Below are 27286 nucleotides of genomic sequence, written 5' to 3'. Positions count from 1 at the left end.
ATTTCGTTATTCAAAGAACTTTAGGGGATTCTTTTCCTTGTTGACAGCAGAGATAACATTTGGGGGCAGATCTTATGTGCATTTAAATAGGATTCTGCACATTAGTTTACCACATGTCATGTTTGAGAACATAGAATTTGGACAAGAAAATCATCAAAAATAACTCTTAAAAACACGTCTTAACACGTAAATAACAAAAAAAAAATTGTCAATGAAATGAAGCAAAAAAAAAAAAAGACATTATAAATATTGGACAAAAAATTTTGAATGTCGACTTTGCAACTAAGTGAAATAAGATTAAGATGAAGTACTAAAATTACAAAAACTAAAACAAAGCTATAAATATTAATAGTGACCCTGGACCTGGACCCTGGTCATAAGGGTCAATTTCTCGAAATTGAGATTTATATATATTCTGGAAGCTGCATAAATTAGCTTTCCGTTGATGTTGCTATGATAGGAAAATATATGGCCAATATAAATGTCTGAAAATCTGGAATCTGAGGGTGCAAAAAAATCTAAATAAGGAGAAAATCACCTTTAAAGTTGTCCAAATTAAGTTCTTAGCAATGCATATTACTAATCCAAAGTGAAGTTTTGTTATATTTACAGAAGAAATTGTATAAAATATCTTCATGTAACATGATCTTTACTAAAAATCCGAATGATTTTTTGGCATAAAAGAAAAATCCATAATTGTGACCCATACAATGTATTTTTGGCTATTACTACAAATATACCCGCAACTTAAGACTGGCTTTGTGGTCCAAGGTCACAATATATATAGAAAAAAACTTTAATAAAAGTAATACATAAAAAACAGACTGCACACCTATAGCTTGAGTTCTGTTTCGAGAGAGTCTATACATCATACAGTCGACTGAATTAATTAGAGAACAGTGTGAGAAGAATGAAAAGTAGTCATCTGTCAATAATCCATCACCGACTCACTGGTTCATGATCCAAAACATTTGAAACACAAATATTTAAGAAGAGAGACGAATGCTTACTTGATAGGAGCAATGGGGTTTCCTTGCCGTGCTCGTCTTTGTTCCAGGGTCATGTAGTCCCATTTAAAAACTAGATTCCAATCAAAACCTGGATACAGATTAGACATTACATTAGAGATGAAATCTGATTTTAAATGCATGTTCAATGCCTTTGTCAGCCATGTGTCAGGGAAGGGAATAAGGGGACATATTACTTAATACTGCAATTTCTCTAATAAAAAGACTGAGGCTTTGTTCAGAATAGCATACAATCAAACTACCCTGTCAGTATGCAGCATGTGTGCTGTGCACAGTATTCAAATGTTTTCATGTAACATTTCTTTTCACCAAAAGACATTCCACACAAAACTGGATTAAAACCGTATTTTGCATTTCCAGTAGGAAATACCACAGCTTGCCAGACAGCAAAAGAATAGTCTTAAAGTTGTAAGTAATCGTGGGGTTTAGGCTTTGGTTCTGTGTTAATGCTGTATCCTTTAAACCCTGCAGTTGGCAAGTCTTATTTTACAAATGCCTCTTGTTTTCTGTCTGCTGTACACAGGAATCAACATAAAATCTGACACTTGGTAGCTTTAGATGGTTAAATAAATGCAAACAAGAAAGAAAACAATCATAATATAGTGCTCTATGCAAATAAGAAGGTTATGTTTTGTAAGCTGAACATGTGGAATGAGAGAAAATTACAATTAAATTAAAAACGTTACATGAAAAACTACAATTACAAACACTAAATATAAACAAAGCTAAACAGAACTACTTAAAATCTAATAAAAATAACTATCACTAAAATTACAAAAATAAATATTATAATATATTATGAATATTAAGAAAAAAATAAATATTCAAATATTAAAAAAAGAATAAAAAAATAGAAATGATGACTTGATTTCAAATTTTCTTAAATATAGAGAAAAATTCTACAATATGTTTAAATGGAGTTTGCATTTTAACTGTTTGCTGAATTAATAGAAGTAAAACAGTTGTGAGAACTGTAAATAACCATTTTAATCCCCAAATTCAAGATGCAGTATACCAAAGAGACAAAAATGTAGCATCCTACTATTTAAAATGTTTTGCTACTGATTTACATACTACTTTTTTTTAAAGTAGCACACACTGAATACTGTGCACAGTATGCAGCCCTGTGCTATTATTCCATTCTGAACATATTATAAAGGAAAGAAGAAAATGCTAGACAAAGTCTGAATGCAAGTTAACAAGCACACCTTCAACCAAAATATGCTGAGAAAAACCAATATAAATAAAATGACATTTATAACCCATGCTGCTTTATAGAATACAGTGATACCAACATGGATATATCCATTTCCAAATTATTTACCACTGCACCCAGACACCTCCCAAGTCTTAGAGGAAAAGATATTCTACTCAGAGATCAAAAATCAAATGGTTTCCATTCTAAAATGACACTTCATCTTTTTGAGATTCATCATGCTCTTTCACTCTTCTGCACATTGCACTGCCTCCAGAAATTCTCTCTGTATTGCTTCCACTCCAAACATGCATTTTAACATACAGTACCACACAAAGAATATAGCCCTGCACATGAAATATAACAAATGCCATGTGCTGTATTGTCCATAAACACACACAAATACTGTACATGCATGAATGGATGCAATCATATCACACACATGCACACAATTTAAAGGAATAGGCTCTGGATGGTGACTGAATTATGTTATGATAAAATAGGAGCTGATGAAAGAGATTTTACCTCCTTTAAGATCTGCAGATGCCCCCACATACTGGAAATTATCCATGTTGATGACATCTATGATGGGTGACACGACCCGAGTCTTATCCTGCCGAGAACAACAAATGTTGTGAGGCTGGGCTGACAGTACAAGCATATGAAAAGAGATGAATTCTCAATGCATCTGTGCTACAATGCAATCTTAAGATGGATGTGATAGAAACAGTCAAATTAAACTAGAATTAAAAAAATGTGCACTGCTCTGCCGTTACGAATCATGGCAAATCCATCAGAAATACCTAGAAAAAGCCCGTTAATCTCGTGACTTTCGCTGACACATCACTGGAGTATTTACAGTTGAGTGCCGAGTTAAACACTCCAGAAAAGACTGACAATCAACTCTACGTGGCAGGCGTGGAGAATTTAACACTAAATATAAATGTATTGCTTCTTAGAGATCTTCCAATATTCATCATGACAACTCTGGGATACCCTGAAGAATTAAATCATCCCAACTGTGGCTCCACCTCTGAATTAACAAATTCAATTGTCACCGTGCTGCAATGTTTCCACAAGGCAATTTTATATGCATCTAGGTACAGTAATTATGGTTTGTTATATTAGTACATTCAAATCATTAAATATCTGTCTTCAGTTAATTTAGTGAACGACAAATTGTTCTGATGAATAAAAACATGCCTTAATTATTTCTAAATTCTACATTTTCACTGTATTTTACTTCTTGCATTAAACATTTTGAAACAGCAAATGACTATTTGGATAAAATGATGGTTCCTGTGAAACTTTTTTTAACCGAGAGAGGCCCAACGGAGCAGAATACCAATGTTTGTATAAAGCAACTCAATAATAATTAACATTCTCTAGATATGGGTAAAAACTATGCTTAACAATAGCTGATACTTTAAAATTGATCACAACAATTTTTTTGGTGGCAACAAATTGCTTGGTTACAAAACAGGGCCACAATTCACAGCTGACACAATTCTTAACATTTTTGGAACATATTTATGTATCATCATCTAATGGTATATACCTTATTTCTGTACGTCTAGAAATTGGGAAAAGACTGATACGGCAGTCTCAAAACAAATCTGAGAACACTCTTCTAGTGTAGCAAAAATGCAGTTCGCACACAATGCAAACTATTCAATGAATGAAACAAAAATATTCAAATTTGTTTTCAAGTGAGCTGTTCATCACTATTGCCTAATTAATACAACAATACTGCATATATTTTATAAATTAAGTGGTCTTTAAATTACTCTATAATATTCCTAATATTCAAAATATGCTTTATGCAGTAAAGTAAAGACTGTAACATGACAGTGTTTGAAATATATTTTTTCAAATACATTTATGCGTTGTAAATTAAAACCTTTCACGTACTGTTTTGTGGTTGTTTTTTGCTCACCACTGATAATGTGCTAATTTTTTTCAAATTAAGCATGATGCAATTTTTGCCTAAACTAAAACGTTTTTGTAATTAATAGTTTAATGAAAACATGTTCAGTAATATGTTAGTAGAAAATCAATGTCTTCAAAAATATGTTTTTGAGATGTTTTTGGCAATATACAGAAAGGAAATTCACTGTACTGACTGAAAGTAATTTGTGTTTGGGTGAATACTGATATAAAGCCGGAAGAACTCATCAATGACGACCAATGACAAGTGTAGCTACAAGTGGATGTAGCTTCAATGTAAGCTCTGTGTGGAGATACTTCTCCAGAAGTAGGACAACATTTAATTCATGCTCTGTATAATCATCATAATGACTTGCACTTGTATAAATTCTGGGGTCACTAACTCCAAAAATTGATCATGTGCTTATCTGGGTCATCAAAATGAAAAATAAGACACCTACTGTAACAATATAAATGGGGTTATGAAACTTCTTACTACTATTTATGCCTATAATTTATACTTTAAGTGTCTTTTACTTTGTCCCTTTTATTTATTTTGTAAGTCAAAAGCCTTGAGACAATTTCAGAGTAATTACATGTGCCTACAGACACAACTGAAGCAAGTATTTCTTTTAGGTCAATCCAATCCTGATCTAGAACGGACCTGCACATCCACAATTTAAAAACACCTGTGCACACACACTGCGGTCTTATCTATGTTCTTTACTAACACAGTGTTGAATGACACTAGTTTCCCTCCACAGTTTTTTACGGCTTGTTTGAGGATTGCTGGCAGTCGTCAGCAGGATCGGATACAAACAGGTATAATGATACAGCACTGCAAGTAAAGTTTGTGCATCGAGACAGGCAGCCAGAGAAAAAACAACTTTTCATCTACTCATCTACATAGGCATTCTATCATCTTGGCCTGACATTGGCAATTGCAGTGAGCTGCTAAATGTCCACGGCTGTAATGAGCATGTGTGAATATAGCCTCCAAAAGCAATGGATAATTTGCCAAATCTAAGAACCATAAGACCCAATGTTTTGCTGCTAGAAAGAAAAACATGGCTGACCTCAGCAACCCTTTCTAGCAGGGGCTCCAACCAGTGTTCGTTACACTCGCAGTGGCTGTCAAGGAAGGTTAGTACACTGGCTGTGGCCGCATCCGCCCCTCTGACTCGGGATCGCATCAAACCTGAAACACAGGGAACATTGAGACTCAAAGCACTGATGCAATCTGAAATACGCACAAGGTTGTTCTCCCTGTATTTTGACTTAATGATCTAGACACAAGTGTGCAGGGAACCATAATGATAGTCTAACATACAGATGTCAAAAGGCTTTTTGGCATTTTGAGTACTTCACAAATTTGGTAATGACATTTTGGAAAAAGTAATGATATGATGCCCGTTAATTATGTCTATTATTGGTGAGGTATTACATCAGTTCTGTCTGAAGCAAATATATATATATATATATATATATATATATATATACACACGTTAAAGTAGACAAAAACCATCTTTTGAACATGAACACAAAGTTAAGCCATAATAGGGAAATGAAGAACCTCTGACAGGATCATCATCTAATCGCGCATTTCATTTTACATTTAATTATTATTTTATTTATTTATGAATGTCTATTTGAATACTTTATAACATTGTTAGACACCCAAAATAACCATAAATTTGTACATTGCTAGTAATTTACTTATTTTATAACTATATGTTATAATTACTTGAAAAAAAAAAAACAACTTAAAAATAGCACAAACACACCAAATAAAAATCAAACAAACAAACAAAAAATTATAAAAATGAAAAAACTTACATCAAAACAAAACATGACTTTCACCATACCAATGTATTTAGATCTCATATACTGTATGGCCACAAGGCACAAAATAAGAAAAAAATAGTATATCTAAGATATAATGAGTGAAAGCTTATTTAGTGGCTTATGTCAAGCATTTTTTGCTTGACAAGAGATATAAAACTCCTTCCAAAAATACACTCCAGCTCATAACAGACCATTTGCTTTTCTCTTCTTTTATTGTCTCCATATTTGCACCTAAGAAGTATGCAGTGCTTTTAATGATTTCATGCTGAGGCTGATCACAATTAGTCACAACAGTAAAACTTCTGCTAGTTTTAACAGATGCTAAAATTTTAATGACCAAACAAGAGCTGCCAGTAAAGACCCACTGGTCTTCACATATTAACTTGGGCATAATTTGGATTCACAATGTTATGGTCATTCAGAGGGTTAGAAATCACTCACCCTCTCGACGATCGTTCCGTAGCACTCTGACTTTCTCGATTTTCCCAAGTAAAGCACCATCTTCAGCTGAAAGCCCAGAGAAAACATTGTGTCATCTCAAGTGTTCAGGGCAATGCATTAGTTTTAGCACCAGCATTTGAATTCTTTTCTTCAGGTGATGATTTGATTAAAACAAGAGGCTAACTAGAGGTTTGGCATCCAAAAAACAAGAAGTGTGATGGGTTAAGGACTCGGGAGCATGGCTGGTGTCATGCTGACACACTTTATACAATCATGCAAATCTCAGTTGCAATGTTGTCATGTTCTGCTATTCAGATGTATGATTCATGTTGAGAAAGGATGTGTGCGCGATGATAAAATAAGAAAAACTGACCAAATAACATGATGCGCACGAAACAGACTATATATGGTTGTGAGATGATTTATATATAGTAGTTCTGCACCATTTAGTTTGATTGGGGGTTTTAAGTTCAAAACACTTACGGTTGTCACTGTAGTCATCCACCAATATGATCTCTTTGACCAGATGAGGAGGACTCTTCTTCAACACACTGAAGACAGGGAAAGAGGAAGGGTTGAATGGATTGGTATGTTAAGAAGTGTAGAGAGAGAGATTTTAGTCTAGATCTTAGCTGATATGCCAGAGGTACACTTTCATTCAAAAGTTTAGGGTTAGTAAAATGTGAAATCAACACTTTTAATCAGCAAGAATAATCAAAAGTGACAGTAAAGCTATGTTTTTAATGTTTCTTGTAATGATATTTCACAATATTACTGTTTTTACTGTACTTTACTTTATTTTTGATCAAATAAATGGTGAGCCATGGTGAGCATAACTACAGTAGTGTAGTTCTTTACTTAAGTGTACTGTATATGTGGCAAAGTATTCTGTATTCACCACTATATACATTAGCAATACTGAATTACAAAAATTGACAACAAATAAAGTGTTGTACTTGGCTTACTTTTTTAAAACTTTAAACGGTGTTTACTTGATTAAGAAATACTACACATTTGTTATATTCATATTTTAAATAGAAGAGTGTGTTCAATAAGAGTTTTGCTATATCGAAGTTAGCACCAAAGATAGTGAAAATTCACTGGTAATGCAGTGAAAACTGTTATTCAACATGGGGCGTCCCACCTGACCACAGTGCGCAGCAGGGCTGAACGGGCCTCGTTGTGGAAAGTGATAATCACACTGGATGCAGAAAGATCTGTCCTCCACTGTTTGTGACGGCAACTGAGAGACAGAAAAAGATAATATATATTAAGAAAAATACACTTCCTCTTATATTAAAAACCACTAACCCTACGGAGGGACACACCCTATATTATAGAGGGTTTGACGTGAGTTTATTTGACATGGGCTAGTAAGCAATAACCTAGTAACCACCTAAAACCATCCAACACTTAGTATCATGGTAGCAAGTTTGATGTGGACAAACCAGTATTTCTTCAGAAAATGTAGAAGTCTAGTACACAGTGAAAACCCATTGTCACACTGCTAGTGCTACACCTGCATGCAGTCTCATGCCCTCAGAGAAGCTCAAAGCACACGTTTATTTAATGCTTCTCTGAGGCTGAGATTGACTGGAGGTCATGCATGCTTAAACAGTCTGGACTTGAGTCTCCAAACATGCACACGATAAAGGTTTCAGTAACACACACCCACACGGTTTAGATCACAGAGGTTTTAATTTGACAGCTATGGGGCTAATCCTCCGGTAGCACCTTTCATCGAGGATAAGGGTGGACAATGCTTCCTCTGCACTGATTCCATCGATTTTGTAGCCACTGGATCACTGGCAGGGGAATCGGGGTCAATTCCTTCTATACTGCTGTTAAACAACAGATAAGGGTTGAGAGCCCACCATCAGAGATTCCAAACTGACTTCAGCAAAGGGATGAGATTAGTGTCATCCATGACATTAATACTACACACTTGGCATCATATTTAATTCCATTACAGCCAGAGAAATCACATTCATATCAATCTTTGCAATGAAAAAGTATGGGGCTTTCAACCATTATACTCTCCTTGACTCCTCACTCATTTCTAGCCCTGTTTGCTGGAGGTCTCGCAGGGAATTACTGTGCAGTAGGCCATTAATAGAATGGAGGCTTTGACTAGAAGACAAGCACTTTTTAGAGCATATCCCACTGGCACGCTTCCCTCCGCTGGCCTCCAACCACCCAGCATGGCACCATATAAACGCTCAAATACTTCCACTGTTGCAGCTCAAGTCAATAGCTAACAGAATAAATGTTTGGTCTCAGTGTGCTGAATACCAGCTACTATGTTTTAAGATTTTGTTTAACTAATCCAAATTTGTAATTAATTTAAGTAACTGTAATTAAACACCAACATTTGAAAAGTGATGATCGCAGTAAAACAAAGATAATGTAAATACACTGCATAATGACAACAGCATAAAACAGACGACAAAAAGGCAAGTTAAAAATATAAATTTACATAAATATTTATAGATACTTTAAATATTTTTCAGAAAATGCATACAATTAATATTTATATTTTTTATATCTAAAATCATTTTTGTTAACTTTACAGTATAAGTTTCATATATAAAACACAAACATGAAAAATTTGGCATTGTATAATTTTATATAACATTAATGTGCACTTTAAACATCAATATTTGAATTATCTTAATTTTTACTGGAATCTTCATATTTCTCTGCAAATACACAACAATGATAACAGCACTGAATAGACAAATAGCATTGCAATTAAAAAAATATATTAAACTAATAAATACAGAAAATAAATGTAATACTTAGAAAATCTATATTTATTAACCTTTATCCATAAAATATTTATTTTTGTTAATTTTATAGTGTTATTTAAAAAAAACACACACACACACACACAAATGTGAAACTGACAGCCATAATTTTAAATATTTGGTGAGGAAAATGAAGATCGCAGTAAAATGAGAATAATTGAAATACATGGCATGAAAAAAGCATTGAATAGACAACAATATGGCATCGCAAAATAAAAATATTAATTAAATTAATATTGCTAGAAAATTTATGTAATGCTTCGAAATGCATAAAATTAATTTTTATAATTTTGACTATAGTTCTTGCTAATGTTATAGCTTTATTTAAACACAATCAAACACACACAGATACACATTTCATAAAATGACAGCCCTAATATTTTTAAAACTATAATGTACACTTGCTGTAGATTTATGAGCAGCATTAATGCAAGGAAAACACTTCACCTCAGTTATAATTAATAAAAAAAATGTTCTAAACAAGAAATACATCATGTGCAGAAAGACATCATTCATTACGTCATTGGCAAGTCGGTCCTTTATTTTTTGGTGTGGTCTGAACACTAGACATAGGCTATGGCTTCAGCGAGACAACAACTACACCCGCCAAAAACATTTCCAATAAGACACGTGGCCTGCTGCCATCAGGGGTAACAAAACAGAAGCAGAGTCTCTCAAGAGTAAACAAAGAGCATGTGTTCCTCATTACAAGCTTTTAACAGAAGGATTTAGGACTAGTGTGCTTCATTCTTTTAGTTTGGGGTAAATTTACTAGGAGGTAATGGTGCAAAAACATAGAGGGCAAATTCTCCTCACTTCTGGGAGAAAATACAAAAGGTTGGTATTCCAGCAAATAAACTATAGAACGTGCTGACCTTTAAAAAGTCTTGCAGCCGTTTTAAACGCATGGTTTGTGTGTCTTCTGAGCTGAACGTGACGTCTGCATCGGGAATGCAGCTCACGCACTTCAGCGATGATGAAAGTTACTTACAACAAGGATAATGTCATCTGCAGCATCAACAGCTCTCCAGGAGGGAAACTGACTGACATATAGTGACAAGACGTTAACATGAAGCTGCACAGAAAAACACAGGTCAAGCCAAAAATGTTTACAGCAACCAACCCAAAGACAACTTCCACGGCTTATCAGAATGAATAGACACATGCATTTTAAAACTGCTGCATATCTAATCCAAACAAGTGCAAGCCAAATTCTTGGATATTAAAGCATTCCTTTTTGAATATGTATTGTGATGAATATGCTCTTGCACATCCCAATTTAATTTTCTGTGCAATGCCTGTAACACTGCAAAAACCATTAAATTATCTAATATGACAGAAAGCTTAACTTTAGATTCTCTTCTTCCCAGTTTCCATTTTACTGGCATTTTACTAAATTCGTCTTGGTGGTCTATTTAGTCATACAATAATCATTCAATAAGCCTTACTAATAATAAACAAATAAATAAATAAGATTAAATTGTATTATTTGCTTCCATCTAGTTTTGTTAGTAATAAAAACATGAAACACCGAATAGCTAATCAATAGCTTCATACTTCAGGCTCTGTGTTTTTGCTGAAAGAAGCTATCTGAGGTTATTTCTCTGAATCCTTCTCTTAGCAGCAGTTTAAAAATTTCAAGTTAATACTAATATTAAATATTATCTATCCATCTAGTCAATTAAGGTCCCGGTCAGAGGCTCTTCTATCATTCAACTGTGCTCTGCTCCAGCAAAAAAAAACAAATTGCAACCAAATATGCTACAATTGCTGCAAAGAACATAATGCATTTCAGATTTCACTATCATAACTAGTTTTAATAAATACATTTTTACGTTTACATAAATACATCTCATAGTTTGAGTTCAGCGCCGTTCAGGTCAGGTCACACATCATTGTCTCTAACACACATCCATATACAATTCGATTTGAACTCTGTCCAACCAAACTGTAGTCAACAACGTTTGAAAGCCATGCCAGCAACATCCCCTGCCAAGTGACTAAAAAACAGACATCCATCTGACGTGAGATTACGATGCCTAAGAATAAACATGTCAACCATTATGTACTCAACACAAACCTCCCCCCCCCCCTCACACATACAGCTGGAGCCAGATGTCTGAGACCGCTCCAAAATCTAGGATTTGAAACTCATTTCAATATGGACATAGCTGTGATTTTGAAAAATGTGAAAAAGAAATGCTGTCAAATAAAATATGTATGCAATACTGATTTTCTTACATTTTAAAGTCTCTATTCAAATCAGCTAATAAGCTTATGTCTTTGATGATGTGACTTTTCGAACAGATGGATATATGCCCTTGCTTTCACTGGAGCTCAAGACACGGAAAACATGTTCATCAGGTTTTACACAACCTGTAATGAACATTCGAAAGGCAAATTTGTAATCAAAATGCACCTTTGTCCTTTTGCAAATATATCCAGTGTTTTCCCCTTTCTTGCGTTGTATTCTCTTTTCTTTTTTTAGTTTCCAAGCACACTCATGGAAGGTGGGCAGACAAAACATTTCACTGCAATTGTACAAATGTGACAAATAAAACTTTGGACCTGGAGGGATCAAATCGATATGAAATGTTGACACAAAGAGTGGAAATAGGACTGGGCAGTGTGAGTGAGAAACGCATCTTAATTACACAGCCTGTGTGGCAGTCATACAACAGTGGGCAAATGTTTGCTTATGTGGCTCATGGAGACATCAGTCCATGACTTCACGACTGCTCTGCCAGTTGCAGCGGTTGGCAGCACTGTGAGATATTTCCAAAAGCCAGGCAGACACCAGCCAAAGCAAGAAAGAGCCAGAGCTCAGTTTTTCTCCAAGAAAGGGCCAGAGCTCAGACGGTTCAGAGGGATTTTGAAAATCAGGCAGGCTTAAAAGGTCATGCTCAACAGAGTGAAGAAAGAAAAGATGAGCAGATGTCCTTGCTGCTTGATGCATCTCCAGAAATTCAAAAAAAAAAAAAAGGGGGTTCTCATTTCAGAGATCTGTTATCGGCTTATTGATGCAAATATCAGCTACTGGGCATTGTGAATTAAAGCTCTGTTCCCAGAAAGCAGAATATACAATTCCATCCATATTCTTGACTCAGGAGCTGTTCACACAGGATGCAATCACGAGAACTAAAACCGCTAGATGGCACATGACACGGCGCGTCTTGAAATGCATTGTAACTTCTACCAGATTGTAATGCAAAAAAAAAAAAAGGTTGTGATGTCTAAATTCAAAATAACTGGTTTTAGTTTTTAGTGTTAATTATTCATTCATTTGGACAAAACAGTATATATAATAAGCCATTTAAAGTTACTAGATTTTTACTGTACAATACTGGACAGTCTTCTGCTCACTTTCCCTGTTTTTTACATTCAGATTGCCTTTTCCATAATCTAAAACTCACTTAAACTTAATATTTATAATTATTAGTAATAACAATTATAATTGCTTTTATTGCTGGTTCAGCTTTCTAAAAGCTCTGGCAGAAACACTCACTTGATATTAATAAATATTCATAGCAATCAGCATGACAAACAAAGGTTTATGGTGTTGTGAATAAGTGGTAAAGAGTAAATTAATAAAACTATCCTAAAATGATCTCCGATTTTTTATGCTGTACATATATGCATACTGTAATAATGTTGGTATAATGTGATGCCCTTAATTCAGCTGTGGTATTTAAATCTTAGTTTGCGTTTTGTTTTCAATTTGAAATTGTAATTTTAATAATGCCACAACTCAAATATGTTGGTCTGGCACAGGTTCATTTAGAAAAACGATCTAAAAACAGCCAAGACGGATGCAAGAACTTGTCCAGTGAATTACGGAATTATGGGCTGGATTTTTGAAATAATAACAAGCATCCAGTTCTTAAACTGCATATTCTCATCTGAAGGTGAGAAATGGAAGCCTTCAAGTCAGGAACTTGAAGTGTTCAAGTGACCTGCCGTAGTCACGCCAGCAATGAACATTCCTTCCTGTAACCACAGATCACCACAAGTTAGAGATGTGTGTGGGATTTTTGGGGTCAATACATAGCAAAGGACTATTTGTAAAGGTTTATTTTTAATTTTTATTTTTTAAATCAACCAAGCTCATCCCTGTGCAATGGAAGGGTAATTTCCTTAGAGGGCAGCATCTCCCAAACAGCCTGTTTGTGTTGAGAAGAGAACCATCAAGAGAACAATCTTTTGACAAAGTCTTCCTGCATGTCAGCAGTAAATCAGTGAATCCTGGGAGCCCAGCCCTGCATTGCAGGCCTACAGTGGAAACAGTGGAGGAAGACAGCAATCAATGGCCAACCTAAACCTTCTGCACCTTCACCCCACACACTGGGCTGTCACAAGCAGGCTGGGAAAAGGACCACAGACAGAGGCGATGGCAGTGAATATTTGAAAGAAAAGAGGATGAGAACACACTCCTCAATGTTTCGCAATATAGCTTTTAACAGACCAATGAATCCCATGTCCACAATGGTTATATAACTAAAACACGATTAAACCAGATTTAACCAAAGCATTAAAAATGGCAAACCCCCAAGCAACAAATTCAAAATTCATTCTGAACTAAAGCCTTTGATATATTGCAAAACACAGGGTATCTGCAGAGTTTTTAAAACTCAATCTTTAAAAAAAAAAAAACATGCACAAATAAAATTAATACCACATGTCCACAAAGAACAAACTCTAAAAATTCTAAAAAAATAATGCATATTAGATTATTTTACTTAAGTAATGCACATATTTACTGAGGCACATCGTCAACTGGAAAACTGGAAAAATATAAAAATACTCAATACTATAAAAAAATAACCAATTGATATTGGAGTTTTCTGAAAAAATAATAGTATGTTTTTTAAGGGGTCATATGATGAGATTAAAATTTTTCCTTTCTCTTTGGAGTGTTACAAGCTCTTGGTGCATAAAAAAGATCTGTAAAGTTGAAAAGGCTACGGTCTCAAATCCAAAGAGATATTCTTTATAAAAGTTAAGACTCATCCATACCCCCCTAAAATGTCTCATTCTAACACGCCCCCACATCTCTACTTCACTTCCTCACTATGTGGGAAGATTTGCATAACGCCGCCCAAATGTTCACGCAAAGAAAGAAGGCGTAACTTTTATTCTCTCTGTTGCTGCCGCTGCCATGTTATGGAGTCGCTGTGTGTTTCGTTGTGAAAGCGAAACTACTTGTTTGGCCTTCCAAAAGAAGACAGGACTAGAAATCAGTAGTTAAGTTGTATTTCAACACTGTTCCAGAACAGTCCAACCCAAATATTCAGATGTGTGCTGTGCATTTTATGGAGGATAAGGACTGTTTCCAAAACCAGTAGCCTGCAATGCATCTGTGGCACAACAGCTGTTTCTATAAAGTGGGGCAGTTCAAACGTTGAAAGGACAGTCCGGCGCTTCTGACTCGCAGCCTGTAAGTACGTTATTTATATTTAAATAATTTGCCAATGATGATTCAAACACGAGTTTTAAGCAGTGTAGAGTAGGCTTGTTTGTTAGGGGTGTAACGGTACGTGTATTCGTACCGGACCGTTTCGGTACAGGGCTTTCAGTACGGTGCACGTGTGTACCAAATGACAGAATGCAATATTTTGATTGCGGAACATAGGTACATTTTCGTGTTTCCAAACGAACATATTAAGAGGCGGAAGTCTCCGTGTTCAGCGCAAATCCCGCCCTGCAGCTGATTCTAAGGCCGGTAACACACTGACTGCGTGGCGTGAGCATGGCGTTTCTGCTGCATGTAAGGAGCGTGACGGCTGCTTCGCGTTTTCTGTGTCTTTACACACCAGAATCGTGCCTGACGCGGCGCTGGCGCGCTGCTGCTACTGTAGATGACATTGAGGGAGACCGCCGACAGACCAGGATCTTGTCTTCATGACAACAATATCTATACTTCATGTTGAGCATAAATATAAAGCCTACTGATAAAGGACACCGTCAACAGTATTGACGGCAAAATAGACTATGTTTGACAGGTGCAATATGCCAGTGTGTCACCGGCCTAAGGTTTTCAAAAGGGATCACGCGTGTGTGAACTTCACTACCACTAGGAAAAAACGATTGTAATTCAAACGCAGCTCCCGTCGGTATTTAAACAGACTTTACACTTTGGAAAAGTTATATATTTTATTTTAAATATGAGCAGGCCTACAAGCTGGGATTGGTAATGCTGCACTGTAATCATATTTATTTATATTTTTCATTATATTTTATTATATGATATTGGTTTGAGATTTAGTGGAAAACTTTTCAGCAGTATTTTATTTCTTATTCTTTTTTATTTTATATAAATTTTATCAAAAAGTATTAAAAAATTAAAAAAAAAAAAACTTTATAGTAATAAACAACCTGCAGTTTAATGTTTGCATTTCTTTCCCTTACTGTACCGAAAATGAACTGAACTGTGACTTTAAAACCGAGGTACGCACCGAACTGTGATTTTTGCTAACCGTTACACCCCTATTGTTTGTTTTTTCTCAGATCACAAATGCAGACATGGTTTTATGTTTATGCAGCGTGATACGCAACGCAATGCGTAAAAAGACAGTTTAAGTCATAATAATCAGTAATTATGTCCCAACTGGATGCAACAAATGCCTCGTTTGTAATGGGTTTTATCGGTTTCATCTCGTCTAGTGATGTCCAGATCGTGAATGAATCTTTCTATTTAACCGGAATCTTATAAGTTCATATAAGTTCACCAAATCGAACGGAATCATTTGAAATTGTTCGCATCTCCAGTACGCACTAATCCACAAATTACTGAAGTTATTTGGTTTATAAACGTGCCTTACACTCCCTCTTATGCTAAATAAACCAATATCCTGAGTCATTCAGTTACTCAGTGGTAGAGCATTGCGTTAGCAGTGCAAAAGGTTGTGGGTTGGATTCCCAGGGAACACACATACTGGTAAAAAAAAATGTATAGCCTGAATGCACTGTAAGTCGCTTTGGATAAAAGCGTCTGCTAAATGCATAAATGTAAATGTATGTACATCGACTGAACTGCTAAAAGAGAACCGATGATGGGATGTGAGTAATGAGTAATTGCTTGGCATAAATGCTTGCTATTCACAGATTGTAGAATGTGCAACAGCACTGTATTTTGACATTTAACATTTATCGCTCACATTTATTAAATTCAATCATAGCCTTTTGAAGTTTTATACTCACGTTAGTCCGTCACGAATCCTGTTTTTCCGTCCCCAAATGTAAGACCTCTTTAAATGATAATTAAGACTTTTGATATACAATTTAAAACTTGTGACCATACATTTAATAAAACTGAATTTAAAACATTTTTAAGGACACACTGTGACCCTGTAAATATCATCCTTGACATATCCAGAGCAATCTGTTTCAGCCTAACATCAGGTAGTTAAAAAAAGAGCACTAATTCATCATAGCTTTTATGGCAGCTAATTCTGAGACAATGACTGGCTGTGGGACCAATTTATGTTCAAGCACAACCAAGCCTCCCATAGCTTTTACATCAGCCCTCTGAGATAAGGGAAATATGTTTCCGGTGAAGATGCTCAAGATGTTTTGTGTGAAGATATCTAGGCTGTCTGAATCACAATAAAAGACAGTTACATCTAGTCATTATAACACCGCAGTAACATGAGTGTTTGATGGAAACCTCATTTTCTCACGCAATCGATACAGTCTGAGCTAAGCGCACCTCTAATGAAGTTACGTTCAGGGGACCAGATAATACTTCTTAGGATTTTGAAGCTTTTAGAAACTTGAGAGTTAAGCCACATTTGAACTGCTCTTTTTTTTCCCAAACCGCGACAAAGGCCAGTCTCCCTTTTTGCATCTAAATCTATATCACGTTTCAGATGGAAATTATTCAGATGTATTTAATACACAGAGCCGTATATCACAGACAAGCTACACTATATCGCGTTCATAAGATGAAATCACATTCAGTTATGAATGCGATATTGCAAAGCTTGTCAGTGTTAGTGTTTTTATAAATGCCTTTTAAATTTTTGTCAATACAGCACATAGCACTAGTCAAACTTTAAACTGAGATTAAACTCCCTTACATTCAACTTTCAAAAGTGCATTAATCTTTGCCATGTTACATTCATGTAGTTGACAAGTGCTATGTGCTGTATTAACAAAAATTTAGAAGGCATTAATAAAAACACTAACACTGACAAGCTATGCAATATCACGTTCATAACTGAATGTGATTTCATTCAAAAGTTTGCAGTCAGTACGATTACTTTGTTTTGAAATAAATTAATACTCTTATTCAGCAAGGATATATTCAATTGATAAAAAATAACAGTACTAATGTAATTTTATTACCGGGTTGGTGAGCACTGAAAAAGGCATTGCTGAGGTGTAAGTGTGGGTGGTCGAGCATTTTTCTAACATCAAAAAGTAGCCCAAGAACTCAAAACCTTTACAGACCTTTTATTTTTTTTAAAAAAAGAAAAAAGAAAAAAATGGTGCAGTACATTAAACTGGTGATGGAAAACAATGTGGATATCTAACAGCATTTAACACTAAACCTGTACAAACTGAACGGTTTTGCTAAATATGTGCAACACATTATTTGATCCAGAGAGTGGTGAGAGGCCAATTTATGAGAGGAAAAAATGAGTGCCCAGATATTCCTATTTGTGTCGTCAGCAAATATGACATTCCTTCAGATGCCCACTCAGGAGAAAATTATTTTCCATTCCCTGAGCAACACTTATAATGTTAAGATTTTTACATTAAAAAAAATTCATTTTAAAAGTAATAGACTATTCTCTGTCCTGTTTTGACCCCCCCCAACGGGTGTTCAGTCCTGTGTTGACCCCTACAATCTGTTTGAATGGTGTGGCAGATTGTAGACTTGGAAGTAAATGCCCACTGGTATAACTGGATAACAGTTGTGTATGTTTGACAGCCTATATCCCTCTTAAATGGTGTGTTTTTGGTTAAAAAAAACATAAATACTCAGAACATATAAAATGATCTGTAATAACAGACAAAGCATTAGTGATCACATAATAAAAACAGTTAATCACACTTGTGTGGTGCGACATTACTGTCGGATCCTATATACAGTCGTTGCACAGCATCGTCTTATAGTTTCAATCTTTCTGAAAATCCCGTGTCGAATTGTGCCTTGTTTGTAAACAAATCCACGGTAAAATGAAGTGAACAAAGGACCAAGTTCTTACTGATGTGGTCTGGAACTTCATTGAAAAATAAACTTCATCCACTCTTTCCTAATGTTGGGATCAGAAGGAAGGCGCTGCAAACTTGGCACTGCACAACATTTCTTGTCTTCAGAGTCATCTTTATTGTTTGACTTCTGTGTAGACCTGCATTTGCCGATCTTGTTATTTAGTTATTAATCGGTGGGCGGGGCTAAACAGGCAGTGATATAGAAGCAGGCGTTGAGGCTTCTGCGGAGGCGGTGTTTGGTCACACTTATACGTCATAAAGTGGCACATTCCACAACCTGTCATTTTGACAGATCTGCTTCAATATAAGCTGTTTTTAGACTATCAAGAAAGTTTTGAATTCTGAAACTTACAGGATGTTTTCATTGTACAATAATCTCATATGTCAAAAGACCAAGGGAATTTTGATTTCTCAGTTCATGACCCCTTTAAAAGTGCTCCGATTATGCCATTTCAAATACTGTCATTCATGCAATGTGTCATGTAACTTTAAATGAATGTAAACAATCTTCAAAGTTGTAAAGCTGAAAGTGCACTACAAATAAAGTTATAGTCTCCCGAAAGAAAGAATTCGAATCCCACTTCCCTGACGGCTACATGTCACGGAATAACACATTTGCATAATCTCCGACTATGTTTTACGTTGGCTGTCAGTGAACAACTTTGACCCCACCCTCAAACACTGTGGCTTGTTCATGTGGTTAACATCATGTTGAGAAGACGCCGTGTCCCACACTGTGAAAGTAAATTTGTTGTATTTTCCCTGCCAAAAGATGAGGCTGCAAAGAATCAGTGGTTAAAATTTCCACTGTACCAAAGCAGTACAAGCCCAATCTTTTTTGTGTGTTTCCATCATTTTACTGACGACTGCTTCTCTAATCTCGGGGAGATCAACACGGGATTCACAAAATGCTTGCTCTTCAAAGATGGCTCATTACCCAGTTTATTTGGACCAGCTGCTCCACTGAATAACAACCTGTAAGTATGATCAATAATAGATGTTTATATTTTCTTTTGAGTTCAAAAATCAGAACTATGGCAATGGGCGTATCGTTTCCGACAAATGCTGTACGCGGTTGACCAATAGTTCTTAGAACTGCTTCAAACAAATTAATGAAATATTAGATGAAATTAAAAGCATATTTTGAGAAAACTGAAGCATTAATTGACCTTGCATGCAGTAAACCTATTGTAGGAGATTCCTAAACAATATTAGGAACCTTAAAAAAAATGGCATATTAGGGGCACTTTAAATGAATGAGTTGAGCTAAAAACTCGACTGGGACTTACTGGTCATGCCTGGTGTCAGGGACACTGCGGTCCATTCTGAGTTTGTCACTCTCAACCTGGTTGAACTTGTTGCGGGCGTAGGGATCCTGCCCTGGTCTCACCGCTGTAGCTCCCACGTACAGGTCCTGGTCAAAGTCCTGCCACCTAACCTTACCTGAAAAATGTGACAAACGGATGATTAAACATTGGATGTCTGAGTAAACAGGACATCTAAATCATTGAAACAAAAAACAAAACAATAAATTGTTTTCTTGCCATTTCTGAATGAATGAATCAAATGCTGTGGATTGATCATTTTAACATACTGTATGAGTTAGCTACTTTCCAACTGAATAATAGTCAGTAAGTACATTTCCAAAGATAAATTTAAACACTATAATACAAAGAACAAATGTGTACTGTGTGTTTTTGAATGAAATACTCATGTTTCTTAGAAGCATATCTTTTAGCAAAGACAAAAATCCTGAATGCACTGCTTCCCATTATTACAATATAAATCACAGTTGCCAAAAAAAACGTGAAAGGGCTGTCTAGACATCTTTAGTTGATTACAACTCAGGTGAATCTGTCAAAGACATTTTCCAAATGATAATACATCAGGATATCTGCCAAATGGAGCCATTCCATAACAATCTGCGTTTAAATGATTTCCCAACCACAAGCTTAGCTTTCCCTCTCAACAAAAAATGCTGTTTTTCCATTTTGATGTTAGTCACCTCCTACAGTAACATGGCAGCAGTCGCCGTTTTCATTGAATTGAATGGCAGAGATGGCTGGGAAGATACTTAGACCTCAGAAACTTCTGGCAGAATTTGATTGTTATCTATCATTACGAAAGACTAAAAGCATTTAATTTAGCAAAGGCAAGCGTCTTCTGCATTATAATTGGACCAACCTGAGTTAGAATTTCATGACACTGATCCCAGCTATCCAGCAGAACGCTTACTTCAACTCAAAGGCCAAGACCATAGCCATGGGAATTGTTAATGAACAAAAGACAACATTTCAAAGACTTTAACAAATTAATTATTGTTGTTGTCTTTAAAATGCATTTTTAATATATATTTTAAAATCGTTTTAGTGGATAAAAAAAGAATCATTACAGTATGAATTTCAAGTAAGGGTACATTATGCAGACTTGAGGAAATTCATAAAGGCCAGCAATATATTTTGAAATCAACAATATAAGTTCTGTTTTGTGATAGAATGTGTACCCTTGTCCATTTATTTTGGCCAATGGTTCCAAACCAGAATTCTTTAAGTGAAACCAAATACTCTGAAGTGTAATAACCAGTGATCATTTGTCAACAATATGAAACCCATAAATGTCCATGAAAGGTATTAAATATACCTTTTAATGGTGTGCTCAATACTGCCAACTAATCGTGTTGAACATGCAAAGACAGCATAAAAGATTTATTTAAGCAGATGAAGAGTTTCTGTTAAAGCCTTTTGGGGCAATTCAAAAGTTAAACTTTCATCAGCAAAAAATACTGCCACTTTTCTTTTTGTAAAATACAAGACCGATAAATCAAAATGCATAGACGCCAATAGATCAACGTTACACACTGTGCACAACAGTGATGTAATATAGGACGCATAGGTTAATGAAAGCTGAGGTTAATATTCCTGAACTGCAATACACCAAATGCACTCATCCACCAAAGTTTGACAGACACATTTATAACAGCCCTGTCCCACAATGTAAAAGTTGGCCTTCTGCGATAGCTGGGACAGAAAAATTTGAAAAATGTCATCTCATGAGCTCAGGTTTGTAATTTAGGCCAAAACGATGCCCACAGAAAGCAAGAGTAAAGAATCAAAGTCTGGCACTTCCAATATAACGTACAACACCACTAAAACACTCATACAAAATACAAACCCTACTTGTGCATGGTCGATAGCTTGTCCCACGGCAGAGAACTGTAGGGGCTGTCATCAGACTAATTAGCTGCTCAAAGGAGAACAGAGTGTCTCAGGTGCGACCTCCACACTTCACTTGACAGTGCAAAATTCTAGACAAAGTGCTCTCTGACACGCAGCATGCACTTTTAGCTGGGGAGTGGGAGGAAGAATGTGAACATCACCTATTTCCAGGTCGAAATACTACACACAGTAATGTGATCCATTCCACAATCCTGCCCAGAGTGAGCACATACATCAATGCTGGGTTGCAAAATTTAATATACATTTAAGACTAAAAATTACAGAGACATCTGAGAAAAACATCTGAGAACACTGAGAAACACCAATTTAGTTCTCCTGTTTTTATGTCCATGTTCTGTGAAAGGAGGAGGGGGAAAAAACAATCAGGAACAATGTAAGACTGAGCAGATGGCAATTTTAGGCACACTATCACTTTAAATCTGTTCTCTTAATTATTACAGATGAAATCTGGTACTCCTGGGTGACTGTTCTACTTGATGGAAATCTTTTGGGTGACCTAGGTTACAAGAGTAACACAGGGAGACAAGAAACTACTGATGATTCCCTGAAACAGCACCTGGGAGAACAACAACAGACAGGAAACATATCGTATGGCATGCAACGACACATGAAATGTAATCTGATGTTTATGACCAATTTAATAGAACAGCTCTCCTTGGACCTCAGTTCCAGAGCTATTGCATGACATGACATCTAATGAGCTAAATAAATAATGCATTCACAACCTTACTACAATACTGCTTTTAATGCAGGAAGTCTATAAAAAGCATATGTTAATATCTAAGGCTTAATGTATTAAGCAGCCCAGTTCAGTTGGATCACAAAGGAATACATTTCCAGAAGGGAATGAAGAGTGAAGACACTGAGTTCTTGTCTTCAGGCCAGTCATAAAGTCACTCTCTTGCATTTTTAGTTGCCCTCAAGTGAAATGTTCAACACCAACTTCTGCAGCAAACCTCAGGTTTAGTTCTGTTTACGGGAGAAGAAAAACCTGATGCCCTGTTTTGTTCAAGCTGTTCATTAAAGTCCGTCTTTGAGCATTTCCCTGAGAACAAAACGCTCCATTATTCATCTGGGACGGAAAAAGAAATCTTGAATTATGAGAGCGGACTAATCCTGACATGAGCTGATTATGCACATGGGTTGTCAGGTTGGTTCTTACCTGGAGGAAGGGTCTCTAGGCTATGGGCTTTGTCATCAGCATTGCTGTGTGATTGAATTCTGTTTGAATTAATGCCACTCCAGTCATCCTGCCAGAAGAGAAGAACAGATCATGAGCAAAAAGGCATAATGCATGGGTTGAAATGGTAATTGAACAACAAATTAAAGAGTAACCAAAGAGCAAATGGCCACGGCTGTTGTAGTAAATCTGTGGCTGACTTTGGTACTGCAGTAAATCATTCATAGTACCCTGATCTGACATTTTTCTTCATCCAGAAGATAGTTTGCCAAATTAGTCCAAACCTAAAAACTCGAGATTACTTCAAATCTAATTTATTTTACAGTACATTGAATTAATCCCATTTTAATAATGAATAAAGTTCATTTCAGTCTGTTGCTGTAGTAACCACGGATCTCATGAACAGGAGCTTGTGCTGTTTATCTCTTCTCCTGGCGAATTTGATCATATCCACTCATTTTCTTTTAAGGGAAATTCTAGTAGCAGATAATCAACTGAGGTGGGAAAAAACTCTTTTTAAAAAATCATTTTAAAAACAACTATAATCTTCTTTTAAAAGAACAAGCTTGCCAAATACAGATGCCAGTGATGGACATCTGTATTTTGTTTGCTTCAACAAAATGAAATAACAGGTATTTTTTTATATGAACACATTCCTCATTAAGAGTAGGCCCTAATTAATATTCACTACAGAGCAAGGAAGTCAAAAATCAATGCTAAAAAGTAAAATTTTAATTATACAAAGTCTTTTCACAGTATTATTAGTACCAAACACCAGCTACAACAATTTAGTGCCCAAATGCTGTCACAACGTTCAAGAAAGATGAATGAAAATAACTGTTTGCCTATTATGAAGATTACGGTAATTTCAGTGACAAGCAGGAAACCCGAGGCCCTGTTTTGTAAAAAAAAAAAAAATGTTCATTAAAGTCCATTTTGAGTGCTTTCTGATGATTTTTCCTTGAGTTCTGTGAGTCTTTTGGACTAGTCTATAATCTTTAGACACAAAGCTATTATTATTCTTTCCCTTCACCACATTTTATTATTAGCAGTATGTAACCGAACATGGAGGAGTGAGTATATATATATATACACCTTTTATACAAGGAGTATGTTCATCTTCCTCAGCATATTTTATTGCTACAGCATCTAAATTGCTATCAAAAATCATGAAATTCCACTGCTACTGGTACCAACTACAGAAAGTTGTGTATTGTGAAAACCAAACAGACCATGAACGCAAGAAGAAATCTTAAGCAGACACAATTCCCACAAAACCAGGGCACATGAGCCAACATAAAGATGGTGAAGATAACCCAGTCTACAGGAGGATCTGGCATCAACAAAACAGTCAGTTCATTTCAGCTTCCTTGATAACAAATGTTGGAAAATACAGGTATTCTGTCAATCGTGTCAAGGCCAAGCCCATAAGTAGCAAGCATCCACACGACAAAACAGAGCTAGTAATAATTCACACCGACCCTCTGCCAAGGTTAGCAGTAAATAAATGTGCAGTCTGGACATGCAGGGCAGACTGGGCTAGCGGAGCCACTTCCAAAGCCCACTTGGACCAGTGTCTGGTCCACAAGCCTAGGAAAACATGACTGAGGATTAAAACCATGTGCCTCTGTGAATATTTAATACACATATATTAAGTGTTAGTGTTTCAAATAAAAATGTCAGCAAAAGGACCCTCATAAAAACAAAAGAAGATCAACTATTCAGTGTCAAATATGTTAGAGCCACTGAAAGGATCAATGATTTTAATATAAAACAAGTAATATGTTAGAATTCCCACTGATAAAATAACACCATGACACCTTTGGTGAATATTCAAGCAAAGCCAGAATTTTCACTGACCCAGATTGTGTTTCATATAGGGAATTCTGGCTCTTGGGTCAGCAGGGCGAGGGAGCAGGTGTGAGAGAATGCTGAGAACAGAAGAACATCCAACCAAGCTTCACAAGAGTTTCCCTTCAGCAGCTGGTCTTCTTCTGCAGCTTATCACCTATTACGAGCCGCTGCCAATGACATGCCAGATAACCAAGTTTAGCACTCAGAACAAACAAAATTTGCAATCTATGTACATTCTGCTGATTTTCAATTCTCTGCTGATAGTCAGTTAATTGTAGTAAAATGTATTTTAATTGTGTCTGTTTAAAGAGGTTAAAAATTATAATATAAGGTAAACATTCCCTAAAATTGTTACACCTGAAGTAACATCAACTTGGATCTTTTCTACAGTATGGCAGAGGACAAGTCAAGTTTTTTCCATTTTTTCTGTAGTTTATACGGTATCAAGATGAACCATTCCGTGTTACCAGATACTGCAATATAAGATACTGCAATAACAAAAAATATTTGACTGACCATTTTCATGTTGAGGTTATTGCTTTAAATCACTAATTAAAACAATATTTAGAGTGCTTTTTTGAAACGGTTGCAAAAAAAAAAATTCGCAATATTTTTTAAATCAAATATTAAGAAATATTTCAAAATCAAAATTTCCTAAAGCACCTAATTTTAACGGATAAATTCATGCATCCTTCAAATGTGAGAAACCCCATTCATTGCAAAACTACAGAAAAATGATGATGTTCCTTAAGTTCTTAACACTTCTTTGGTCAATTCACTGGTTGCCATATTTAAACTCCAATCTGTTATGATGACAAGGTCAATGCTAGAAAGTAAATTCATGAACAGGAAGCATCATCAATCATTAAAACCTTTAATTTAAAAATCTTTAGGCAGAAATTAGGGGAGGATGGCATCTCTGTGAGTAACATGTTTTACGCAAGCGACCGCTGTTATCATCAGCTGCCAGGAAGGAACGTGTAGAAGATGCAATTCACCTCAGCACAAAATAAAATGACTATTTTATCCCTTCATTACTGTGCGCTACAGGGTGGAACAAATGGGTTTCCACAGTGCTGTGTTTACAACAGGAGCAGGGCACACACTTGCAATCCATGGTTGGGTGTTAAAACAAATCAAAAACATTTTTCATCACAGCTCAATGCACAACGTCTTACGTTTTGACAAACCCATATGTGAGGGCAAAATATTAAATGCGGTAAAAACTGCTTCAAAATACAAATATCGCTTGACATTTCCTAATATAATCTTGTTAAGTCTACTCTGTGCTGCCAAGACAGGAAGACTGAAACAATTAACAGACATCTTTCATTTATTTCAAAATGTAACATATTTAGCAAGGGAATCAGCACATTACTTTAACCACTGACTGTTGGGTGGGAAGCTTATTGACTGCACAGGTGAGGACAGATTTAATGCATTCTAGCATACTGCTCCAAGCTGCTCTTTGAATCTCTACATTCAGCTGTGCCCAGCTAGGTTTTCTCTGCATGTTTGTATCGGTTGACATCATGTAGACTCTTAAAGAGCCCCGATTATGCCATTTTTAAACTTTTCTTATATTGTTTTAGGAGCCTCCTACAAAAGGTTTACATGCATGCAAGTTACAAAAATGCTTTTGTTTTCTCATTTTTTGCATTTAATATCTCATTTTTCAATGATTCTCAAACAAATTGTTCGGAGCAGTTCTAAGATTCATTCTCTCTTTTCGTGAGTCTTCTCTGCTCTAATTGGTCAGATGGCCCAAAATATAAAGGTCTATTATTGATCATACTTACAGGTTGTTATTCAGTGGAGCAGCTGGTCCAAATAAACTGGGTAAGAGCAAGCATTTTTTGAATCCCGTGTTGATCTCCCCGAGATTAGAGAAGCGGTCGTCAGTAAAATGATGGAAACACACAAAAAAGATTGGGCTTGTACTGCTTTGGTACAGTAGAAAAAAATAATTTTAACAACTGATTCTTTGCAGCCTCATCTTTCGGCAGGGAAAATACAACAAATTTACTTTCACAGTGTGGGACACGGCGTCATCTCAACATGATGTTTACCACATGAACAAGCCACAGTGTTTGAGGTTGGGGCCAAAGTTGTTCACTGCCAGCCAACGTAAAACAGTCGGAAATTATGCAAATGTTTTACTCCATGACATGTAGCTGTCATGGAAGGGAGAACAGTTTTTTTAATTTGTAAGAACCTTTAATAGCCATCAAATCTTTACATTGCACTAAATGTTCTAAACAGTGGAAAAGTTTCTTTAGATTAATTTCGAGCTCCAAAAATTGTAATGCACCATAAAAGTATTTTAAAAAGCACAAAAGTAGGCACTGTATTATGAACAGAACAAACCTTAAATTGTTATTCACTGAAAATCTTTACATTTGGCATACAATAGATCTCCATAGTATGTTCATGATAGAAGCAACATTATCTGAGAACTTGGCAAAGGTTTTCAATGTATCAGTTCGATTAAGTATTAATACATTTCTGAAGTTCAGCTCAACCAAAATGTACAACTAAGATTTCAGATGGCACACATG

At 35.8% G+C, this 27286-nt stretch overlaps 1 protein-coding gene across 2 annotated transcripts in view; it reads right to left on the bottom strand.

The window, feature by feature from the left end:
• LOC132110718 (polypeptide N-acetylgalactosaminyltransferase 2-like) overlaps positions 1–27286 on the bottom strand; it is a 67514-nt gene that overhangs the window by 7473 nt on the left and 32755 nt on the right. For both annotated transcript variants that reach the window (XM_059517552.1, XM_059517554.1), the window contains exons 2-9: positions 22857–22944; positions 19748–19901; positions 7580–7678; positions 6919–6986; positions 6436–6501; positions 5226–5347; positions 2749–2836; positions 1011–1098 (exon numbers count right to left, since the gene is read on the bottom strand). In XM_059517552.1, coding sequence (XP_059373535.1) covers positions 1011–1098; positions 2749–2836; positions 5226–5347; positions 6436–6501; positions 6919–6986; positions 7580–7678; positions 19748–19901; positions 22857–22944 — 773 coding nt within the window. The remainder of the gene's footprint in view (positions 1–1010; positions 1099–2748; positions 2837–5225; positions 5348–6435; positions 6502–6918; positions 6987–7579; positions 7679–19747; positions 19902–22856; positions 22945–27286) is intronic.

This window comes from Carassius carassius, chromosome 30, assembly GCF_963082965.1.
Source record: "Carassius carassius chromosome 30, fCarCar2.1, whole genome shotgun sequence".
Classification (NCBI taxonomy): domain Eukaryota; kingdom Metazoa; phylum Chordata; class Actinopteri; order Cypriniformes; family Cyprinidae; genus Carassius; species Carassius carassius.
Note: the sequence above shows the minus strand (reverse complement) of the source record. Positions and strands in the feature narration are given on the sequence as shown.